The sequence below is a fragment of the Corvus hawaiiensis genome, chromosome Z, assembly GCF_020740725.1.
Source record: "Corvus hawaiiensis isolate bCorHaw1 chromosome Z, bCorHaw1.pri.cur, whole genome shotgun sequence".
Taxonomy (NCBI): Eukaryota; Metazoa; Chordata; class Aves; order Passeriformes; family Corvidae; genus Corvus; species Corvus hawaiiensis.
In genome coordinates this window covers 56,063,165-56,086,931 of record NC_063255.1, presented here as the reverse complement: position 1 = coordinate 56,086,931, position 23,767 = coordinate 56,063,165, and the positions used below count along the sequence as shown (strand labels likewise).

At 40.0% G+C, this 23,767-nt stretch overlaps 1 protein-coding gene across 6 annotated transcripts in view; it reads right to left on the bottom strand.

Moving 5' to 3' along the window:
* Positions 1-23,767, bottom strand: part of FAM172A (family with sequence similarity 172 member A) — a 272,515-nt gene that overhangs the window by 215,548 nt on the left and 33,200 nt on the right. For all 6 annotated transcript variants that reach the window (XM_048292989.1, XM_048292988.1, XM_048292986.1 and 3 more), the window contains 2 exons: positions 23,453-23,554; positions 20,787-20,887 (listed from right to left, as the gene is read on the bottom strand). In XM_048292989.1, coding sequence (XP_048148946.1) covers positions 20,787-20,887; positions 23,453-23,554 — 203 coding nt within the window. The remainder of the gene's footprint in view (positions 1-20,786; positions 20,888-23,452; positions 23,555-23,767) is intronic.

Genomic DNA, 23,767 nt, shown 5'->3' with positions numbered 1-23,767 from the left:
AGTTCTCAAAGTAAATGAGAGTGGAGAGAGTAAGAGAATCTAGTGGCAATAATTTTCATTGCACGTTTTTATGAGTGGACAGATTTTTCAGAACTTTAGCTAATAAAACACAGCTACAATGGCATTTTCCTTCCTGACTGACTTCTTGGGTTTTCCTAAGTCGTATCATAAAAGGGTTAATACATTATTAGTGTCATTAGTAGTTTATTATTCCTCCAGTAACATTCTCAGATAACTATATTTTAACCTCAGTTTAATCTCCTACATGAACACACATTACAGAAAAAAGAGGAGAAAATAGAATTAAAATTATTAGTGATATTTTTGGTTTAGAAATTACCGAAGTCTGACCACGTCTACCCTGTGCAATAAGTCACTCAGACATAACTTCTTATACTTGAAGAAAAATGCAAGGGTTTGTTTCCTTTTCTTTAGAGATGCAAAACTAATGTGACTTTAGGTTTATTTGTCAACTCCCATCCTGTGACAGAACTGCACTTAAAATGTCTCACAGCTGAACATTACCAGTTCACCTCAGAAATCCACATAGACATACCAAAATCAGCCTCATTTGCCTTTGTATTCTTTCTTTTTGTAAAGTTGTATCTTTGACTTAACTTCTTACAGTACACCAAGAGATTCACTGTCAGCTCCTCAGACCTCTGAAATTATTTTAACTATTAATTCAGACCTGACATTAAAAGTTACAATCTCTTGAATCTAAGTTTCTCAAAAATGGAACTTCCATGAGCATAAAAAGGATACTATTTTCAAATAATTTCTACTCAGCGTAAGAGATAAGACTCCTCAGCACTACTAGTATTTTCTAAGAACTTCAAGTCAGAGTACAGAGGTTGGAAGTTTTGTAACTTATCTTAAAAATAAACACATATAAACCACTAGAAGCTTATCAACGTCATTATGAGTAATGGATTTTGTTATTTTATAAGATTTGTCTCCTCATTGGTAATAGGCACTTCAATGCAAAAAGAGAAAATAAGCACAAGAGGGAAACAATCCTTATGACATAGAGTAGTCTACCCACAATGTTTTCCTCATTGCAGTGTAAGAGCAACAATGTTCAGTGAAACAAATGCAAAATTAATTCCAACTGACTGCCCTGCAGCAAATCTCAAGTGGTGGGACTAACCTGAGGCTTGCTACTGTAGCTGCCATAGCCTTGGTTGAATGAGCTTTCCTTTGACCCTGAGGTGACAAACCTGCCAATATGTACTAATGAGAGATGCAACGAACTTTTTAACATACTGCTCTTGGATACAGACTTACCTAAGAACTGGGACAAGCAACAAAAAGATACCCCTCACCATCACCATTCTAGAACAAAAAATCCTAAAAGCCGAATGGACTTTCTAAAGCCTCAGTTCAGCAAGCTAAAAAAGGAAAAAAAAAAAACCACAGAGAAACAAAATCAGTGGCATTTTAAAAATCCACAAAGACTTCACTTGGATTATAGTGTGGAAGAACAATTCATTAAGATGGAACTGACATTATGTCATTTCTTGTGTTTTCTACTGAAAGCAATTCAATTTAACCTTAATACACAGTTGTGATACTCTGGATTTTGAGCTGACTGATCACGACTAGGATCTCAAGATCTTTCAAGAGAATTAAATAAAAGACAACAGAGATTTGCCATGAATGCAGCATATACTGTTGATGTGATTTGAACCAATGTGTTGTTACATGGTCTTTGCTGACACCTGTTGGTTTATTTTTTGTTTTCCTTTTTTTTTTCCTTTTTAAGAGATCCATCTCTAATTTTAGAAATCACTTGACAATTATTTGGCTTTAGAAATGGCTTAATTACAAAGTCTATCTTATGGAAATTCTCCATTTTTTTAAAAAATATGCATACATATAAATATATATGTATCAGCATTAAGCAGAGGATTAATAATTAATTAACCAAGCACCTTGCACTACAAGCAGTTAAACATCAGCAGAAAGCAAGACCCTTGTCCCAAGCTGAGATAAGAAACACAATGATGAAAAGTTTGCAAAAGAAAGATGGAAACTAAAAAAAGCTCAAAAGTTTAACAGTGGAACAAGTTTAAATGAAGATTATAAATACATTTTAATATTCCAATCCTATCTATATAGCTACAACTATCGTATCTCTAAATTTCATAGTAGAGATGAGTTATGAAAAGGGATCTGGAAGAAAGAGCAGTTTTGATTATTCCAACTGTTATGGATAAAACCACTGTTTAAGTGGAGAGGCAGTGCTCTGGTTTCAAAAGGTTAAAAATCCATGCCAAAACCAAATGACATATCAGATTAACACAGTTAAAGCACACCAGCTTCTGTAGTCACAGACAAGAAAGTCAGTGATGTGTCAAGCATCATCTAACTGTGCTACCTTTCATTACTCAGCAGAAATGACCAGATAAATATTCACTGGCCTGAAGATTAATTTTATGTAAATCCAGAGCAGAACTCTAAATAATACCTTCTTTCCATAGCAAGATGTCCTCGCCATTTTGCGACTGTGCTCCAGAACACTAGTGTGTCAAAATAAACAGGATTTACTTAATTTTAGCTGAAAAGGACCCTCTTTCTCCAGGCTAAACAACTCCAGCTCCTTCAGAAGCTCCTCATAGGACATCTTTAGGCATCAGCACCCCCCTACAGACTTGTGAACATCTAAGTCACACAGTCGCTCACTACCTACCTCCTCCTGGATTACAGGGCATTTAATCTCCTCCCCATCCCTGTCTACCAGCTCAGGAGGCCAGCTGTCCCAAGGACAACCAGTTTTACTGTTGGAGACTGAGACTAAGGTGTGAAGTACACCAGCCTATTCCTCATCTTTGGTGATTATTTTCAGCCCCCAGTATTCAATAAAGAATGGAGGTTTTCCTTGGTCCTTTTTTTATTAATGTATTTATAAAAACAGTTGTTATTGTCATTTACAAAAATGGCCAGATTAACTTCTAACAGAGCTTTTGCATCTCTAGTTTTCTTTTTGCATGACCTAACAACATCCTTGAACACTTCCTGAGTTGCCCACTCCTTTTTCCACCCTCTTTTTTTTTTTTTCCCCCCTGAGTTCCTGGGAAAGCTCCCTGCTCAGCTAGGCCAGTCTTCTTCCCTGCTGGCTTCTCTTTCAGCACACAGGAACACAGAACACAGGGTCCTGTGCCTTCAAGATTTATTTCTCAAAGTATGTCCACCTTCCTGGATCACTTTGTTTTCAAGGGCTGTTTCCCAGGGAACTTTCTGAATCAGTCCCATGAATAGCCCAAAGTCCGTCCTCTGGAAATACAGGATAGAAGTCTTGTGGAGGCCCCTCCTTACTTCAGCAAGAATTGAAAGCTCTATTATTTCATGGTCACTGTGCCCCAGACGGCCTCTGACCACCACGTCTCCCACCAGCTCCTCTCTGTTGGCAAACAGCAGGCCTAGCAGAGCCCTACCCCTGGCACGCTCGCTCACCAGCTGTGACAAGAAGCTCTCCTCCACACATTCCAAGAATCTCCTGGACTGCCTCTTTCCCACTGAGCTCCCAGCAGGTATCTGGCAGGTTAAATCCCCTACAAGAACAAGGGCTGGCGATCTTGAAACACCCTCCAGCTGCTTGTAGAATAATGCTTATAGAATAATCTCTTCATTCTGGTTGGCTGGTCTATAAGAGACTCCCACCAGAATGTCAGCCTTGCTGGCCTTCCTCTGATTCTTACCCATGGTACTTGATCTTTTTGTCATTGATCTCCAGCTCCATGGTGTTGAGAGCCTCCCTAACATACAGAGCCACCCGCCCACCTCTCCTGCCTCACCTGTCTCTTGTGAAGAGCTTGCAGCCACCCACTGCGGCGCTCCAGTCATGCGAGTCATGCCGCCACATTTCTGTGATGGTGACTATGTCACAGCTTTCCTGCTGTCCCATGGCTTCAGCTCCTCTTGTTTGTTACCCATGCTGCCTGCATCAGTGTAAAGGCACTTCAGCTGGGCTGCTAACTTTACCCCTGACTCGGGCTTACCACCCTTGGGCTCATCTCTACGAAGCCTGGTTTCATCCCCTTCCCTCTTCAAACCTGGTTTAAAGCCCTCTCAGTCAGCCCTGCCAACTCATGGGCTAGAATCCTTTTGCCCTTGTTAGACAGATGGAGCCCATCTGACTCAAGAAGGCCTGGTGCTGTAAAAATTGCCCGTGGTAAAGAAACCAAAATTCTGATTACACCAGCCCTTAAACCATGCATTGATAACATGGGTTTTCCTGTTCCTTTCATTTTTCATCCCTGCTCCTGAAGGAACTGAGCAGAACAACACCTGTGCTCCTGCCCCATCAACCAGTCAATCCAGAGCCCTGACATCCTTTTTAATGACCCTGGTACCCCCTTCTTGTCAACCTCATCCCTGCCAATCTGGACATCCAGCAGTGGGTAATAATCAGAGGGCTGAATTATTTCAGGGAGTCTCCTGGTGATATCCCATACCTGGGCCCCAGGAAGGCATCAGACTTCACTGTGGCATGGGTCTGGTTGACATACAGGGCTCTCAGCTCCCCTCAGAAGGGAATCACCTACTACAACTATCCTTCTTTTATTCTTAATCCCTGAGGCTGTGATGCATCTGACAGACGAAGTGCAGGTGGAAGATTCTCCAGACAGATGTTTTTCTTTAGTGTCATCTGCCTGACCCTCTGGACCCAGGGCCTCGTACCCACTCTGTAACGGCACCTGGGAGGGTGATGGGGGTCAGGAGGGAATTTTACAACCTCTGTGATTGGGTACCCATTTCCATTCCCCCCATCTGCTAGGTCTCCTCCTTCTGCCTGATGGTAAGATGGTCAGGGCTCCTCTGACTCCTGCTGAACTTCTTGCAGGTTTGCAAGGCTGTAACTCCACCAGTCTATTTCTCTTTCACTCTCCCTAACACTCCTCAGCCTTCCCAGTTCTTCCTTAAGCCCTGCCACCAGACAGAGCAGATCATTCACCTGCTCACACCACACACAGGTGTCTTTTGCACTGTCCTCTGGTACTGCCCCCAGGCTCAGACACTCCCTGCAGCCAGGGGTCTGGACAACTGTGTCCTTGGGGGACTCTGCTTGGGTTAGCACACTTTTGCTGGCAGCAGCAGCAATGACTTTTGATCATTTGCTAACCATGGTTTGGGGGGGATGGAAAAAGCACACCCAACACCAGGAGTGCGGCTGCACCCTTCCTGCTCATCCTGCCTGTGGGAACTGCCTGCGGGAACTGCCTGCAAACTGCTGTGCCACGCACTCACTAACATGCCGTGCCCGGCCTGTTTGCCCACTCCTGCTTGCAGCACTCCCTAGAGCCTTTTAAAATCTCCTGCAAATGGCCTGGAGGTCACCCCTTGCTCTCTTGAATTCTCCTTTTGATAGTCAGCCAAACAATCTTGGTTTCGCTGGGTTGAGAAGTGAGTATCATGACTTCTGCTGTTTGTGCTGCTGGCTAATGTGCCTTATTTTCCCAACATAGTATTCTTAAAATTACGACTTGTAACGCAGAATCAAGAACATCTGCACTCCTGAATATTATAAATCATCCCAAAAACATGTTCCTATGACCTAAGTTAGGATCTTTTCTGTTACTGAATGTAGCCTGTCCAACAAAATACTAAATAGCATTAAAAATGTGCATCAATCTTCACTTTCCCTTTACCCCTGACTTGGGCTTACTACCCTTGGGCTCATCTCTCGGAAGCCTGGTAGTCACCTCATGATTTCTTTATGCTCGTTTTACCTATATTATCTCTGGGATTACAGGCTATTTTTATGTCAAAAATTATTAGTAGTTCATTTAATATTTCAGCCAAATAAATTCTTCTTTCTAATCTATCTGACAATATCCTCAATTGGTTTCCCGTGAAGGTGGAAAGGTAAGCCCAAGAAAATGAAACCAGAAGAATATACTGAGCAGTTCACCAAGGAGTATAACTTACTAAAAGACAGCTAAAGAAAAGAAAAAATATATTTTAATTCTTAGGTAGACTGTGAACTGACACCAGGTTTGTTTTACAGAAAGGTAAGTGAATATCATCTTACAGATTTACTTTGTAATTACCCAATCATACAGTATCTGTATAAAGGAAGATGTTCCAGAAAGAAATATTAATGATGTACTTTATTAATTTGCAGTTTTAGCTTACTGATGGAGAACTGATAAAACTTGAAGTCATGTACTTGCAACTCAGTATGCACCTTGATAACTTCCAGAAGCTGAATTCAACTTATCTGCTGAGAAAATTATTTGAATTTTATTTACCTACAACCATATACATCTGGAAGTATTTTTTGCATACTAGACACTGTGACCAAGAGCACTGAACTATGCTGATATCTGCAAGAATTTATCAGACCTTTTACTTCATGTTTAACCTTATGTAGTCCTAGCAAAGTAGCATCCAATGGTCCCTGACATTCCCAAAATACTTCAGAAAAAAGAGATGTGACACTGTAAACTTAACAGTAGATCAACATTCAGGACAAACAAGAGCTCTGTTCCTGGCTGACAGCTGTGAGTATAAGCTCATGTTATCAAACAAGCTGTTTCCTTTTCTACTACACAAACTGATTTCAAGGTACACAACACTCTAAAGGTGCACTTTTGCTAAACACAATAGAATTGAGTAGCAGTATACATACTACCAGATAATACCTTTTTAAGTGCATCATGACACGTCTTGAAAAATCAGTTGGTGGAAGGCAATACGCACTTTGAAACTGAAACCTTCATAGGGTCACAGAATAAGCTGAGTTGGAAGGATCCATGAGGATCATTGAGTCCAACTCCTTGCTCTGCACGGGACAGCCCAAAGAATCACACCATGTCCCCGAGAGTGTTGTCCAAATGCTTCTTGAACTCAGACAGCCTTGGTGCTGTGACCACTTCCCTGGGGAACCTGCTGCAGTGTCCAACCACCTCTGGGTGAAGAAATTTTTCCTCATATTTAACCTGAACCTTCCTCAACTCAGCTGCATGTTGTCTCCTTTTGTCCTGTCATTGGTACACAAGAACAAAGAGATCAGTTCTTGCCCCTCCACTTCCGCCTGTCAGGATGTTAAGATCATGACAAGGTCTTCCCTCAGTCTCCTCCAGGCCAAACAAACCAAGTGACCTCAGCCACATCTCATAAGGCTTCTCCTCCAGATCCTTCACCATCCTAATGGCCCTCCCTTGGATTGCTAACAGCTTAATGTCTTTTTTATATTATGGTGCCCAAAACTGCACACAATACTCAGGGTGAGATCACCCCAGTGCAGAGCAGAGCAGGACAATCCCGTCCCCTTGCTGGCTGGCAGTGCTGGGCCTGATGCCCCTGGCTGCCAGGGCATATTGTTCACTGATATGCAGCTTGGCATTAACAAAAAACCCCAAGTCCCTTTCCACAGCACTGCTTCCCAGCCACTTGCTCCCTAGTCTGTACACACAACCAGGTTTGTCCCATTGAACTTGAATAATAGAGGAATCTGGGAATAGTTCGCAGGATCCATACCAACAGCACCTAAAAGAGGCATAGCTTGCTCTTTACAGTGGATACACTTTAAATGTGTCTTAGGTTACAAAGCAAGATGTAACCAAAAGTACGTATTCCATCACCACCTGTTAAAACCACATGGGGCAATGTTCTTTATCTCTTCCATGACACATCCCTGATAACTCCCTCCGGGAGATAACTTCTGTTAATGGGCTATCAAGCCTCACTGCATGACTCACAGAATTACACCATCCCATTGTGAGATGCTCCGCCCAGGGGGAGGAGCCAAGCATTCCTGCCTGGATATAATTTGGGGTTTGAAACAGCACACTCAGCCCTTACCAACTGGATTCCCGGAGGACAAGAGCTATCACTGGACCTTCAGGTGAAGACCAGACCCTTCTACAAAATCATCACTTCAACAGGACCACTTCATCTGGACTGCTTCCACCACCCTGACTAACAGGGTGTCAGGTTGTATCCTGACTCTCCTAGTGTTCTTGTACTATTGCATTTTAATTTTCCTATTAAATTTTAATTCTGACTTGCTATCTCCCACTGGTTTGTTTTCAAACTAGCACAAAATGAAACAGGCTCTTACTGAAGGATGCGCTTATTCTGGTTTCTTAAAGATCTGCATTTTTGAACTTAAATTGTGCAGACCTTGACATGTTTTTCTAGTAAAGACATGGATTGCTAAGTAGTGGTGGGTTTGCTTCCCTAGTTACTTTCTCTGGAGCACTTACCCTCAGGTTAGAAACCACCGTTCTAAAGGACACATACTGAAAGCTGGATAAGAACATCTATCCTGATCAAACCAATCAACTCCCTGTAGAGTTTTAGAGCTAAGTATTGAGACATCCAGTTGTAAGGCCTTTGAAAATGTTTACTTCACTCAGAGCAGGAGCTTGAAACTCCTTTTCCCATAATTAAGGCTAAGGACAAAACCTGACAGCATGTAGACAAAACAGCTGTTTGGTACCAGAAATGGAAAGAAGACAGTTGCACATGAAAAGCTTTCAAACTTTTCCTAGAGTTGAAATATTATCCTGAACTGGCATAAAAGTAGGCCAACATTGCCTAGAGCAATTAATTCTTTTGGATTTAACTATGGAGCAAGAGATTAAAGCAATTGTTCTTTCCTCTCTCTCTATGTCACATTCTGACTGCAACACTCTTGACATTCAGTACCCTTCCCAAAGAATTAGATAACAGGTGCAGAAGATTTGTGGTGCTTCTTCTGAAATTTTCATACAAACTTCACAAAACTTAAGTGAATCATTATATATGACCACCTTACAAAACTTGAAAACCAGCACATTTTCTCCCCTAGAAATCAGCTTCACGGTCATAGTATGAGCGTAGCTCCATTTACCATGGTTAGCTCTTCCACTTCACAGGAGTAACTTTCATCTAGGGTCTCCTTTATACCAGGAAGCTCCACCACTAGAGTACGCAGATAGAGCTGTAGCTATAATCACAGTTAGGATGTTCCTGCATAAAAGCAGTCTGCATATTTTTAGCTGATCAGCCTGATATAACTTTGCAACTTAACAAATTATTTCTATTAAGGACTGACACAGCTGATACAGCTTTATTGACAGTATCACTATTCTGCTAAACGTTAATAAAAATATTCCCAGAAAAATGAGATGTATAGGTGTCTTGTTGAAAATACAGAAAGCATAGAAGTCTTTATCATACAAAAGCTGAAGATACTGTGAAAGTGAACAAACTCTTCTGGAGTTTGGCAACAGAAAATAAATATACTTTAGAAGAGTTGCTTGATGAAAGCAGTAATCTACATATCTGTTTTTCAAAAAACACATGCTGAAAAAGAAGGAAAATAATGCGCCTTTAATGGAAACTTTTAAGATCACTAATGGAAAAACAACCTGAACGTTCACAAGAGAAAGGTGCACCAAGTCATCACACATACTGACTGGTGTTCTGCCTAAGTACTACTTAAATGTATATTTATTCTGGTCACATAAGGTCAAAAAAGCATTTTTCTCACCATTCCTTTAACAGGAAATAGTCAACTAGCTTCCATTTTACTTCCTTCCTGCAAAATCTCTGCTGAGTTTGGATTTTGCTGCTCATTGTTTTTAAATGGAAATGATGATTAAGTCCAATGATAATTCAACTTTATTCTGCTGTGCAATAAATTTTTTTTTTCCAAACCACCAAAAAAAAAAAAAAAAAAAAAAAAAAAAGAAGAAAGAAATGGATCCATACAGGTAGATTAGCTGCAGCTTTAATTTCAGCTACATGAAAATGGCTGGTACAAAAGTTTATTAAGAACTGAGAGTCTAAACTTTTGCATGTAAACCCAAATGGCAAGAATGGTTCTAATTGAACTAAAGCCGCTGAAGGTTTTATTTTTAAAAAGCTCATGATGAACTCATTGAAATATTCCCCCTATTCCAATTTTTGTCTTCTTTTTAACAATTAGTACCGTTCTTTGAATTGAAGCAATTTACAAGTGCTTTATAAACAACCATCTGCCTTATTGTATCTTCTCTGCTTTTCACTATTTATCAATTTTAAAATGTAAAACACATTTATCAACAATGTAACAAACTCCCATCTGGGTTTATGAGATGCTCATCATTTCTTTCAGGAATCATGCTAACAATAATTATAAAACTATCTCTTAACCTTTCGCGAACTGTCATGTTACTCTGATGAACTAACCTACTGCCAATTGCTGCCTGCAAACTAGAAGAGTTCACTGAAGCACATCTGACATAATCATTCCACTAAAAAGTCTTCACAAACACTAGATTTTGAAAGCCGGTTTAGCATATGCAAATGAATATACTGCATGTAATGAAGATTCATATTTAAATTTCTGTAGGTACTGTTAAACAGTCCTGAATCCTAATTGTCCATTTACTTCACTCAGAAAAAAGAAATGTTGAAAATAAACAGATTGTTAAAAGCTGAAATCTTTATAAAATTATGAAGACTGCACATATATTTAATTTAATTTTTTTTCTGCTGCCTCCACTGTCTTTCTCTATTATCAAAAACATTGATTAAAAAACGGGAAAAGTAAAAGGACTGGAACTTTCTAGAAGTGTATTACTTACAGCTTAGGGAACTACTATTAGAGAGCAATTCAGTACCATGCCCCAATTTGAGTTGCTTTACCTAATTTGTTTGAAGTCTTCTTTGCCATTTTTCTATCTCATACTTACCTAGAAAAAACTGAAAATAATCAAACCAGTATGAAAAAAACCCTATAATAATAAGACATGGATTCCTAAAGAACTGCATTTATAATTGCCCTTGCTGTCTATAAAGTGATAGGGCTCATTTAGGCTCTTCATTCAACTGGTACACTCAAGATTCTCTATTCCACATAGATTCTTCTCTGTGTGATATGAAATAAGATCACACCTTCACATATTTTAAAGATCTTGGGTAATCTGTCTCTTCTGCCTACCTTTACATTTTTGTCCAAATACTGCAACTCTAAATGTTTTTTTGTGACATTGACTCCACTGTAAAATTTTACTAAAGCAAAAAACATTCTGCAGCATTCATCAGTAGATGGTTGTCCTGGTCTGGCCAGGACAGGGTTAATTTTTGCAGTAGCCAGGAGGGAGCATGGCTGGGACCCGGAAAAGGTTGTTCTCTACCACCTCACATCATTGCTAGGCCAGCGGGAGCGGACTCTCCTTCAGGGAGAAGGGGTCTCTTCTGGTTGGGGTAGCATGGCTGCTGTGGGGTCAGGTCAGGCTCCACAGTGAGCATTTTGCATGTAAATCACTCTTTTTCGTACACTTTTCTTATTAAAACTGCTGCTGTTATTATATATATATATTAAAAAAACCACCAAACTTTTTTTTTGCCTGTCACTATTCCAGTTTTTTAGTAAACTATTATATTTTTTCACTTACATCTACTCATATACGTTTCTCCTTATTGGTTAAACTAAGGGGAAGTAAATCATTTTAGAGTGTCCCTCTTAAACTATCTTAAACCAAGTCAATAATGATAACTAAACCAGCTATATTACCATTACAACCTTCCATTACAACTAAAGTGTTCTAAAATAGAACCTGCTTATATATATTTAAAAACACCAATGACTCAGTGTCATTTTGCTCAAATCTGTTCCAAGAGGTCTATTAGCAAAAACTGGGATTACCCTCACCTTCAGGGGCAGGTTGTAACAGAGGGTATTTAAAGGACCTCAAAAGGCCATTAGTGAGCTTTTCAGAGAGCTGCTGTGGAGACAATTAGACAGCTGAATACCTTGCCTGGTCTCTCAGAGGACCCTTTTGCAGTGGGACTGCTGAGGGTAGAAGAGTAACAGGTACCAGTCACTACCACAGAAGTGCACCATCGATAACACCATGCCAGCAAGGACTCTGTGACGCCCATCCATGAGATGGTTCCTGAAATGGAGAGCCAGGGAGTGGCCAGCAAGACTAAACTCACTGGTTAATAGTCTCATATGGCCAGTGTGTAAGTCCAGTGCAGAGCAGAAACTGACAGTGGACTACTGTGGCCTGAAAGAAGTCACATCACCATTGAGCACTGCTGTGCTAGAACATGCTAGAACTTCAGTACAAACTGGAGTCCAGGGCAGCAAAGTGGTGCCTCAATTGAGACTGCAAATGTGTTCTTCTCCATGTCTTCAGCAGCAGAGTGCAGGCCACAGTTTGCCGTCACCTGGAGGGGCACTAAGTACACCTGGAACTGGGTGGGCAAAGGGTGGAAACCCAGGCCCACTACTTGCGCTGGACTGATCCAGACTGCACTGGAAAAGGGTGAGGCTCCAGAACACCTACACTGATGACAACATCACATGCGGGAACACAGCAGAGGAAGTCTGTGAAAAAGGGGAGAACATGATCCAAATCCCCCTGAAGGCTGCTTTTGCTGTAATGCAAAGTAAGCTCAAGGGACCTGTCCAGGAAAATCCTTTTTTACGATTAAAATGGCAAGATGGACATTACTGGATTCCAGTGGACGTGGTCAACCAAATAGCAGCTCTGTCCCTGCCAACCAGCAAGAAGGAAAAACAGGCTTTCTTAGAAGTTGTGGGTTTTTGGTGGACGCATATTCCAGATTACAGTCAAATTGTGAGTGCTCTCTATCATGTGACCTGGAAGAAGAATGATTTTAAGTGGTGTCCTGAACAACAAGCTTTTGAACAAATCAAACAGGAGATTGTTGATGCAGTAGCTCTGGGGCCAGTCAGGACAGCAAAGATGTGAAAAATGTGGTCTATGCTGCAGATGGGGAGAATGGTTCTTCCTGGAGTCTCTGGAAGAGTACCTGAGGAGATTAGAGGATTTGGGGATACAAAAGATCTGAGGCCTACTACATCACAACTGAAAAAGAGATCCTGGCAGCTTATGAAGAGGTTTGAGCAGCTTCAGAAGTGATGGGCACCAAAGAACAGCTCTTCCTGACGCCCTGACTGCCAGTGCTGGGTGGGATGTTCAAAGGAAAAGTCCCTTCCACACATCATGCCACTGATACTATGTGGAGTAATTGGATCACTCTGATCGCACAGGAAGCTTGAACAGGAAACACCAGCTGCTCAGGGACCTTGGAAGTCATCATGAATTGGCCCAAAAGCTAAAAATGTGGATTATCATCATCAGAAGAGGAGGAGGTGGTTACACATGCTGATGAGGTCCCATCATATAATCAATCAGCTACCAGAAAATGAAAAGCAGTATGATCTCTTCACTGATGGTTCCTGCTGTATGGTTGGGCTACACTGAAAACAGAAAGCAGCTCTACAGAGTTCTACATGGCGAGTCACAGAGCTATGGAGGGACAAGGTAGATCAAGGCAGGTTGCAGAGCTGAAAGCCATCCAGCTGGCTTTAGATATCACAGAATGAGAGAAGAGGACAGTACTCTACTTATACACCGACTTGTGGATGGTAGCAAATGCTCTCAGGGGGTGGCTGGACCAATGGAAAAAGACCAACTGGCAGCACAGAGGTAAACCCAGCTGGGCTGATGAATTGTGGCAAGACATTGCTACCCAGGTAGAGAAGTTGGCTGTAAAAGTACATCATGTAGGTGCACACACACCCAGGAGTCGGGCTACTGAAGAGCATCACAACAATGGACAGGTGGATTGGGCTGCCAAGATTAAAGTGTCTCAGGTGGATCTGGATTGACAGAATAAGGGTGAATTGTTTCTGGCTGGTGGGCCCATGATTCCTCAGGTCATCAGGGAAGAGATACAATACAGATGGGCTCGTGATTGACTTAATCATGGGGTGGATTTAACGATGGACAGACACTATGTCCCATGTTATCCATAACCGTGAAACGTGCTCTGTGATCAAGCAGGCCAAGCAGGTAAAGCCCCTGTGGTATGGTGGATGATGGTCAGAATATAAATATGGGGAGGTTTGGCAGGTAAATTACATCACATTCCTGCAAACCAGCCAAGGCAGGCCCTACATGCTGACGGTGGTGTAAAGAACCACTGGATGGCTGGAGATGCACCCTGTGGCTAACACCACTGCCTGGAACACCATCTTGGGCCTTGAAAAGCAAGTCCTGTGGGGATATGGCACCCCAGAAAGAATTGAGTTGTACAATGGGACTCATTTTAAAAATAGCCTCAGAGACCCCTGGGCCAGAGAGCACAGTATTGAGTGGGAATCATATTCCCTGCCATGCACCAGCCTCTGGGAAAATTGAACAGTACAATGCACTGTTAAAAGCACACTGAAGGCAATGGATGGTGGGAACTTCAAATACTGGGATCTACAGTTACTTGAAAACTACCTGGTTAGTTAACACTAGAGGCGCCACCAGTCAAGCTGGCCCTGCCAATCAAAACATTCATGTATCCTGTAGAAGGGACAGAGTTACCATGGTGCATATGAGGAATCTGTTAGGGATGGCAGTTTGCATTAGTCCTGCCTCCAACAAAGGCAAACCCATCAGTGGGATTATTTTTGTTTAAGGATCTGAGTGCACTTCATGGGTAAGGCAGATGGGTGGGGAAACAAGATGTGTACCTCAAGCAGAGGTGCAATTCTAAATATTTTTTGTGACATTGACTCCACCGTAAAATTTTGCTGAAGCAAAAAAACTTCTGCAATGTTCATTAGTAGATAGGTGTAGATCCTAATTAGTAGATCCTGATTCTGGCCAGGACAGGGTTTGTTTTTGCAGCAGCCAGAGTGAGGGCACTGCTAGGATCCAGAGGTTATTCTATACCACCTTGTCATTTTCCACAAACAGGAAAATGCTCACTTCCGGAGCAATGAAGCCTGGCTGCATGGGTCAAACCTTCACGGTGAGCATTTTGCACGTAAATCACTCTCTCACTTTTGTACACTCTTTCAACTAATATTGTGTCTGTTTCTGTTAGTTTTTCTTATCTCATTGATGTTTCCAGCAAACTGTTCTTATCTCAACCCATGATGTTTACTTTTTTGCCCACAATTCTCCTCTCCATCCCATTACAGGGGAAGAAGAGGGAGGGTGAAGGAAGGAAGCAGCACATGGTTTGGAACGCCTCAGTGGGAGCACTGAACTGGAGAGTACCACTCCTAAACCACCAAAATGGGGCATAACTTGCAGAGAAATAGCATTATCAAATGAGACCACACAAACAAAAATTACCCACTTTTAAAAATAAGGATGGGGGAGATATTTCAGTTAGATGCTTTAACTCTCCCCCTGAAATATGAGTTAGAAAGAGTTTTAGTGAGCCTTTTTGCTACCTCCATGGAAGTTCACCCTTATCTGACTGTAATAAGGACACTCAAAAAATTCAATTCACACATACTCCACAGACACCTGTTAAGTATTTGGCATCTCATCTCTGAACAGAACAATCTCTTCAATAGCCCAAGTCAAGCATGCATCCCAAAAAGGTAAATGTTCATGAATCCAACAATACGTTACATCACTATAAATTTATTTTCTTGACTCAGTAAGAAGAATTTTTCCAATTACAACATAACCCAACAGCAAATACATTATAAGAAGTCAAGATATACAAACAATTTTGCTTGCAGCACGTACTTTATTATATTGAAGTGTTGCTAGCCAGAGAAAATTTGGAATATTCAGTGATAAACTGTAAAGAAACTGAAACTAAGAGTGTAAAGATTTCTACTAATCATCTGCACATTTTATTTGAAACTTGATCCTGCAGTCCTTATTCACAAGATCAGACCTATTGAGTTTATTCACATAAGCTCTGGCTGCAAGATTGGACCTTAAGTACTATCAGGTGCACGTGCAGCCTATCATCAGATTTTGGGTTATTCATGCAAGAAGCTACCCTTTCAAATGCAGACTACTTAATGCTTCCTTCTTCATTAACTTACATGTCCTCTTCTGCTGCTCTATGCTTTTGTGCTATGTAAATAGCCTCTCAGTCATCAAAACAAATAATGATTTTTGCAACCAAGGAGGAAATTAGTAGCAGGTGAATGCTTATTTTTTAAATCATGTTGAGACCAAGCTGTTCTTTAACTTAAAGGAGATCTGGAAAAAATAAATCCCATTTTACTATTTAGCCATCTTAATTATGGGCTGTCAAGGTCATAATTCTACACACTTATCCCACTCACACCACTCAAATATTAAACTTGATGGCAATCTACTTCATGGTGAGCTGGACCTAACAGTGTGAACATACTTTAAAGCAGTTTATTTAGTGGAACAAAACTTCTCTGATGACATAAAATTAACTGTATCTTATCATACATGAAACACATAAGGAGTTTCTGATTTAAGCGTTCTATTTCTTTGTTTTACATATCTGTTCTACATAAATACAAAATATTGTACTGTGGTAACTGCAGAAAAACCACCACAATTGTTTTGTTACCTGCTTACAGAATTCTGCAGGTCAGATAGGCTGCAATTACAAGACATGGCATAAACTTGAATAGAGTCACAGCAGAGACATTTATGTCATGGTCCTCATTATAATCTACATATTTACAACTCCTCTTTGAATTCTGCAAGACATTGGTAGACAAGCAAACTGTCAGTACAGGTAAAAGTCTCCTCATTAGAGATGGCACTCTCAAAAATATTAATGCCAGTGTTCAATGGCCTCCAAGTAATCAATGACTTTTAACTGCCTTTACACTGTTAGAGACATGCAAAGTGACGGACAATATCTGCCTTCTGATGCTAGGGATACTCTGGGTACTACATGACTGCGGAAGGAAAAAGTCAACATACACTTTTTCATAGAAAAAACTCATTATCAACACAACCTATGTGACTGGCAAAATGAAAGGTGAAGTCCCAGCTGTTGAGGTCACTAAGCCAACAGCTGAGCCAGCTGGTGGGCCAGAGAGCCCCGAAATAGCAAAGGCCTGCTGGTGGAAAAACTCAGTTATTTGAGATCTCGGTAAAGTAAAGGAAAAGCCTCTCTCACAATTCCTTGCGGATGAAATGTAGCTTTACACACGCCCCAGACCCTGGTTGAAGAAAACTACCTCTCCCAGCAGCCTGTGGCGGCATACCTGACCTGATCCCCGCTCCGCCCCTTCCCTCTGCTCATTGGTTCCCTTCCCTGGTCTCGCCTTTGTACCGCCCATGTGCCCTCAGATCACTGGCTCTGTAACCTATGTAAAGCGGATCATGAATACGCTCTTTCTCTCTCCCACCTGGTCTCCTCCGTGGAGCATGAAATAAACGTCGTCTGTGGAACGTGCCATGCGGAGGGCCCTCCTTGGCTCCGTATCTTTGGTAATATTGAGCTGTCTGGCTTGAGTGTGTGCGTGTGTGTCATCAGCGCTTAAACAGCGGCGCGGGCCAGAAAGGAGAAGCTTGCTAGTGGCTGTACTGCCGCACCCGAAGGGTCTCGCGCCCGAGGCGCTTTGGGGAACACAGCAGCGATCGCCCTAACGCCACACACATGTATCTTACACCCAGCAACAGCTATTAGCAGTATTTTCTTTGTAATTCCAACTAATTTCAATGTAATGATAAGGCAGGGACTGAAGCTGACTGTTGGCAATTTCAGTAGTCATAATATCATCTGCAAGTGCAGTACAAATAATAGGCACACACATCTACTTAAGATGCAAGGAGACACTATCATGTGAGTCTAATCTGGAGTTTAACCTTGAATCCAAATCTCTGTAACTCAAAGCTAGAAAAAAAATTTAAAATTCGACCTCGAACTGGGGTATGTCTGCAACAACTAAACTGTTGTCACAAAATTTTTCTCAATCGTACTTCAAACTTGCCACATGGATTATCCGTCAGTTCGAAGCAGCTGCAACACCATGTTCTATGCACTTCTGTTGCCATTTTAATTTTTAAAAAGCAAATGGAGAGGCTCTACAAAATTCAATGCCACAATAGCAATGACTGAACCAGAATCACAAAATTATGAACAGTTCACTAAATTGTCTATTAACAACACGTATCAAAAGGCTGAAGAAAAAATTGTGTGCCTGAAATAACTGATCAGTGAATGAAGAATAAAGAGATGTAAGGAGTGGAGACATTGACAAATCATTTTAATTTTTGAAGAATCAATTTCCATATAATCAGAAAAATGGCAGAACATCACAGATAGTGTATTCATGACTTTTATCAGCAAAAAAGTCATGGATGACCAAATTGAAATTTATTAGTGCTCCAGGAATGAGAGAATGATGCTGGTAGCATAAGGCCAGGGAGTATACTCACTTCTTAAAATCATTAAAAACACATTAAAAGCAGCCCATGACATACATATGTACAGTAAAAAAGTTGTCTTGCGCAGGACGTAGATATACCCTTTAAAAATTACAAAACCAGCGTACAATGACTGAGCTAACCACGGAAACACTGAATACATAAACCACTTTTGTTCAGGGATACAAATCTAGCTACTTCATCATCTCACTGTATGACCAGCTACATAATTGAACCATAAACGCACATTAAAGAACTTCTACAACCAAAAGATGATGTTTCAAAGCAAAGGCCTAAGGCTAGATTTTACTACATCATTTTACAAATCATTTGAGCTACTGCTCGTTAAGCTATCACAGTTCGCTAAAAGCATCTTCACCTTAGACTACAAAACAACTAATCAGAGGGTGATACACTATTCAACATTTGCATCAGTGACCCACTAATTTATGACACAAAATGAGATTTTAGTTATGTGAATAAATGCCAAGGATCATCATCCCCTGTGTTCCCAAATTACTATGCCCAAACCAGACAATGGAACATTTATAAATTTGTGGCTTGTTGGAACAACTTTGTAGTACCTAGCACCTAGCAGAAACAGACTGAAACACAGATGAGATTTTTCCCCAAAAATACAAAACAGACAACTTAGAACAATTATCTCTGTCAGATACCTGGCCTTAAGCCTTCCTTGCCTTTTACCTACCAATATAAACAAAGTGGATTTTCAAAGATTATTCAAACTTGAACATGGAGAATGATTATAACTAAGGCAAAATGCACAACACAGATCACAGATGTAAGATTCCCACTCCCAGAACACATACACATAATCCTAGTCAACCAAAAATCACAAGAAGTTGTTCATACTACTGTGGGTTGAAGCTATGTTCAACTTTTCAGATGCACAGAATGTGAAATTTGCCACGTTATTTCCAAACATGCACAGGAAGGTGTGGTGGCACAGGAACCCACATGGAGACATACTGGTCTTTAGAGCCGTGTCTTGTCCATCTTTACTTGGAAAATGGGAATATTTGAACAATGTAGACACACACAAAGGTCTGTACACACAAGCCATGCAACAGTGTTTCCTCTCAGAAGAAATGTGTATCAAGTAACATGAACAATGGAGACACAGCAACATCTTGTGTCTACATGTAGCACAATCCCTTTTTTTAGAAAAATATACAAAGTGAAAAGATGTGAGAAGCAGCTGCAGTAGTCTCACCCACTGTCTGCTCCCTGCCACTGTTCTTGCAGGAATGAGGAGGAGAAGATAAAAAGCAAGCTTCATCAATCCCTGGTAACAAACCTCTGGTGGGACAAACAGCTGGGCAGCTCCAGCACATTCAGCAGAGAGCCCAGGCTGACACACAAATTAAACAGTGGTTGAGCGAGCAAGCACAGAGCAGCCCCAAAGGGCTGGAGCACCTCTCCTATGTAGACAGTCTGAGAGAGTTTGGGTTGTTCAACCTGGAGAAGAGAAGGCTCCAGGGTGACATTACAGCACCTGCCAGTAAAGGGGCTACAAGAGAGCTGGAGAGGGACTATTGACAAGAACTTGGAGCAATAGGACAAAGGCGAATAGCTTCAAACTTAGCAAAAGGGAGTAGGTTTATATTAGATATTAGGAAGAAATTCTTGACTGTGACAGTGGTGAGGCACTGGATGACTTTGCCCACAGAAGCTGGGGATGCCCCATCCCTGTCAGCCTTCAAGGTCGGGGCTTCAACTAACTTCATGTAGTAGAGGGTGTCCCTGCCCATGGCAGGGCATTGGAACTAGGTGACCTTTAAGGTCCCTTCCAACCCAAACCCATTCTAGGATTCCATGGATAAGGCACTTGTTTTCCCAAGGCACCACTGTGCACAAACAAGCCCTGCCTTCCTGCAGATGGCTATACATCTGCCTGCTGATGTAAAGAAGTGAATTGATTTCTTACTGTGTGCACTGCTTTCACTTTACCTATTAAAACTGTAACTTAGCCTGTGAAGTTTTCACTTTTACCCTTCTGATTCTCTCCCCTATCCCATAGTGAGGAGTGAGTGGGTAGCTGTGAGAGGCTGAACCACCTAGGAAGTCCCAGTAGCATCCAAATTTGTAATACATCAACAAATATTTAATCAATTCATCTTTAGATTTCTACTTCATATAGTGGTTCCTAGTATTTCCTGGTAACATGAGAAAAATCAACCAATGCATTTATCTTTAGCTAAAATGTAAAATGACACAACTTTGTAATCCATGAAGTGACTAAGGTTAAAGAAAATACTGCACTGTATAATATTCTTACGTAGGTAGAAGATATTCTATTTTGAAGATATACTAAAGTCAAATAGTAGTCGAAATCACACCCTAAGCTATACAGCAAACAATAGAAATTACTGTTAGAGCATTAATATGCAATAAATCCTGAAATACCTTCTATTAAATGACTGAAGCCTCACTAAAACTTTAACATATGTGAAAGCATCACTTCTACAGGGAAACAAAACCCATAGCACATGAACACACACGCACATACATATACATACAATTACATATATATATCTACACATACACATATATATACACACACATATATATACACACACATATATATGTACACACACATATATATGTACACACACTATATACACACACACACAAATTATGTACCTCTCCAAGAGCTTCATAGCGCTTTTGGTTCCATCTATGCAAATCTTCACGATAATTAAAAACAAATGGCTCCCCAGTTTTAATGTGTCTTAATTGTCCTTCTGTAAAAGAAACAAAATCACTACAGTTAATATACTTCTTCATTGAAAGACACATTTAATTGCTGAAAATTTTAAAAGAAGTCTGCATCTAAAAATCGAGCTATTATGAATTCCTCCTCATGTTTTGTTATAGGCTTTTTAACAGAAAACAATTGTAGCACAACAAAATACATTCCCATGTTATGGTATATACTGCTAGATAAAGCTCAACAGAAATTATGACAGTAAAATTGCATGCAGATATCAAATGCCAAACTGCTTCACAAAACATATTTATGTCTCCACTGCTGTGAATTAACAGTGAAATGTAAACATTAGCAGTTAATATCTGATCTGCAGGTGATCAAATTGTAGTTATAAATCCTCTACTTCAAAACCAACTGCAATGTAAAGAAATGCTAATACAAAAGTGGCTGGAAGCTGGAAGTAGGGAAAGATTTATCTTCAAGCCTAACAACTTTCTAAACTAATCTGAAAAATCCATGTCCACAGCTAGGGAAAATACTTTAACTCCAAGGCACAGTGAAATCAAGTAAGAATTCCTCGATTTAGGGTACACTGAGATCACAACAGTAGAATAAAGCAGAATGTGTGTTCAGACCAAAGTCACACGCTACTCTTACATTCATTGTAACTTCCTGCAGTTGGCCTTGTTTATAGCCAAAGTTACCAGCCTACCCAACCACTGGTGAAGATATGGACTGCATTAAAACAATGATAATAATAAAATAGCAACCAGTAGGAAGCAAACTACAGAAAACAAGTATCTTACCAACAATGTTTCAGCCTATCAGACAAAACACAACTTATGATCTCAGAGCATTACAAAACTGCATTGCATCAGTGAAATATTAAAAACAGAGATATGTGCAAGTAAACCTTGAATGCTGAAATGTCTGCATGATGAAACAAAGGTTTGTCTGCAATGTTTCCTCTTTAATAGAAGAAAATTGCTTGGTTCATGTATTTTCAAAACATTTACACTTTGATTCCTGATGCTTTAAATAAAATATTTGAGATCTGATATCCATAATAGTTGTGCTTATCTGCTGATTTAACTTTTTTCCAGACCTGCCTTTCCTCATGTACTAGACACCAAGGAAGTATTTTTCCATAGTTTCCTATCCCATCGTCCTTCTCACATTTTTCATCATAACTTTACTTCCAGATGCTCCTTCTCAGATACATACTCTTCAAATACGCCATTCAACAGTACATGAACTGGCTCTCACCACAAGTAACAAATATCTGCTATATTTTTCCTTTGGCTTTCTGGAACCCCTGCCTTCTTCAGATTTAAATAATCTGATAAAAAACTTCTGTACTTTTCCACCATAAAAAGAAGCATGATTATGACATAAAAGTACATGACTGAACATTTGAATTAAATGTACAAAAGCAAAATGGTGACTTTTTTGCTTTGCTGACCTATAGTATATGAATAGGTTTTCCTCCACTCTATGGAAATCACTCGGGCTATGAGGTTAGTAATGGAATATTCAGTAACATAATTCATTCCCCAAAATTCAAATTTCAGCCCTTTTTATCAACCACATATGAACCATTAACTCTGAAGTCAGTAAGGAAGACAGTAGACACTGTGCAGATCTAAAAATAAGGAGCTGAAAAGTGACAGAGCTGAACTCCTTCCATCAAAGAAAGAGCATCACTTTCATGACACTTTTAGTCTCTAAGTACCTTCCTGTGAAAGCCATCAGGGTATTAAAAAGCTAAGTGTTGCATAAATGACTATCATTTAAAGGAAAGCTCTTTTTTTTTTCCCTTAAAAGTGGAAGATGTAAAACAGGCAGATTTAGAAACTAAAGTTCCTCTGTTCACAGAGCAGGCACTGCAAAGAAGTAGAATTGTAAACATTCCCATTTGTCCTACAGGTTTTAAACAATCTTGAAAGAGTCACTTCCTGCAATCTGGTATTACTTTAGCTCAGAGGCTCATTTCTCACCTGCATTTTAAAATATATGCACTGGAAATTATAAATACTAAGTCATTTAACACACAGACTGAGTTAGCTGGAAGTACTTGGTTGTAGTCATCACACACTTGGCTGCAATGAAAAATTGCACCAGAAGACAGTCTATCACATTCCTTATCCTTCCATCAACATACATAGGTGTTTTTCTAATAGTATTAATGGAATAGTTGGGACAAATTATTATCTGACAAACAACTTCTTTTGTAGCTATAAAAATGGATCAGTAAATAAAACATTCCTTAAATGAGTGACCAGTCTTTAATTTTGATTTTTAAATGCTACAGAAACTACTTTCAGAATTTTTGTATCAACACTTCTGTAACAGAAAACAGTCATAAAGTAGGCCCAGTACAACTCCATAACATTGTATGAAATGAGGGATTTTTGTGATAATTTTATGAAATAAAAAACATTTTATTAAGATTTATAAGTCTACCAGCACTAAAGTTTGAAATTTTATTCTTAACAGGAAAGTATGAAATTTTAATAGGGACTTACGAGGTATAATTCAATTTCTGATAACCCCTCAACATTATTCTAAATATAATCTTTACAAAGCACATGTGACTTACTTTCATTAAAAAGGTACTCAAATCCTTCCAAAGTATCAGGAAATTCAAGTGGCGGCTCATCTTTTTTCATTAGTTCATCCAAGTCTATTCTAGACAGTAAATCTAAAAAAGGAAAAGAAAAAATTATATAATGTATGCTGTGTCTTTTTTATTTCCCTTCTAACACTGACAAAGTATGTTTGTTGAGATTTGTAGATCTTATGGGCAGAAGAATATCCCAATATTACTAAACACAGGACATCGTTACAGGAATTCCTGTTCAAGATCAAAAAGCTGGACATCATTGCCCATATACATACTCATTTATTTATTTAT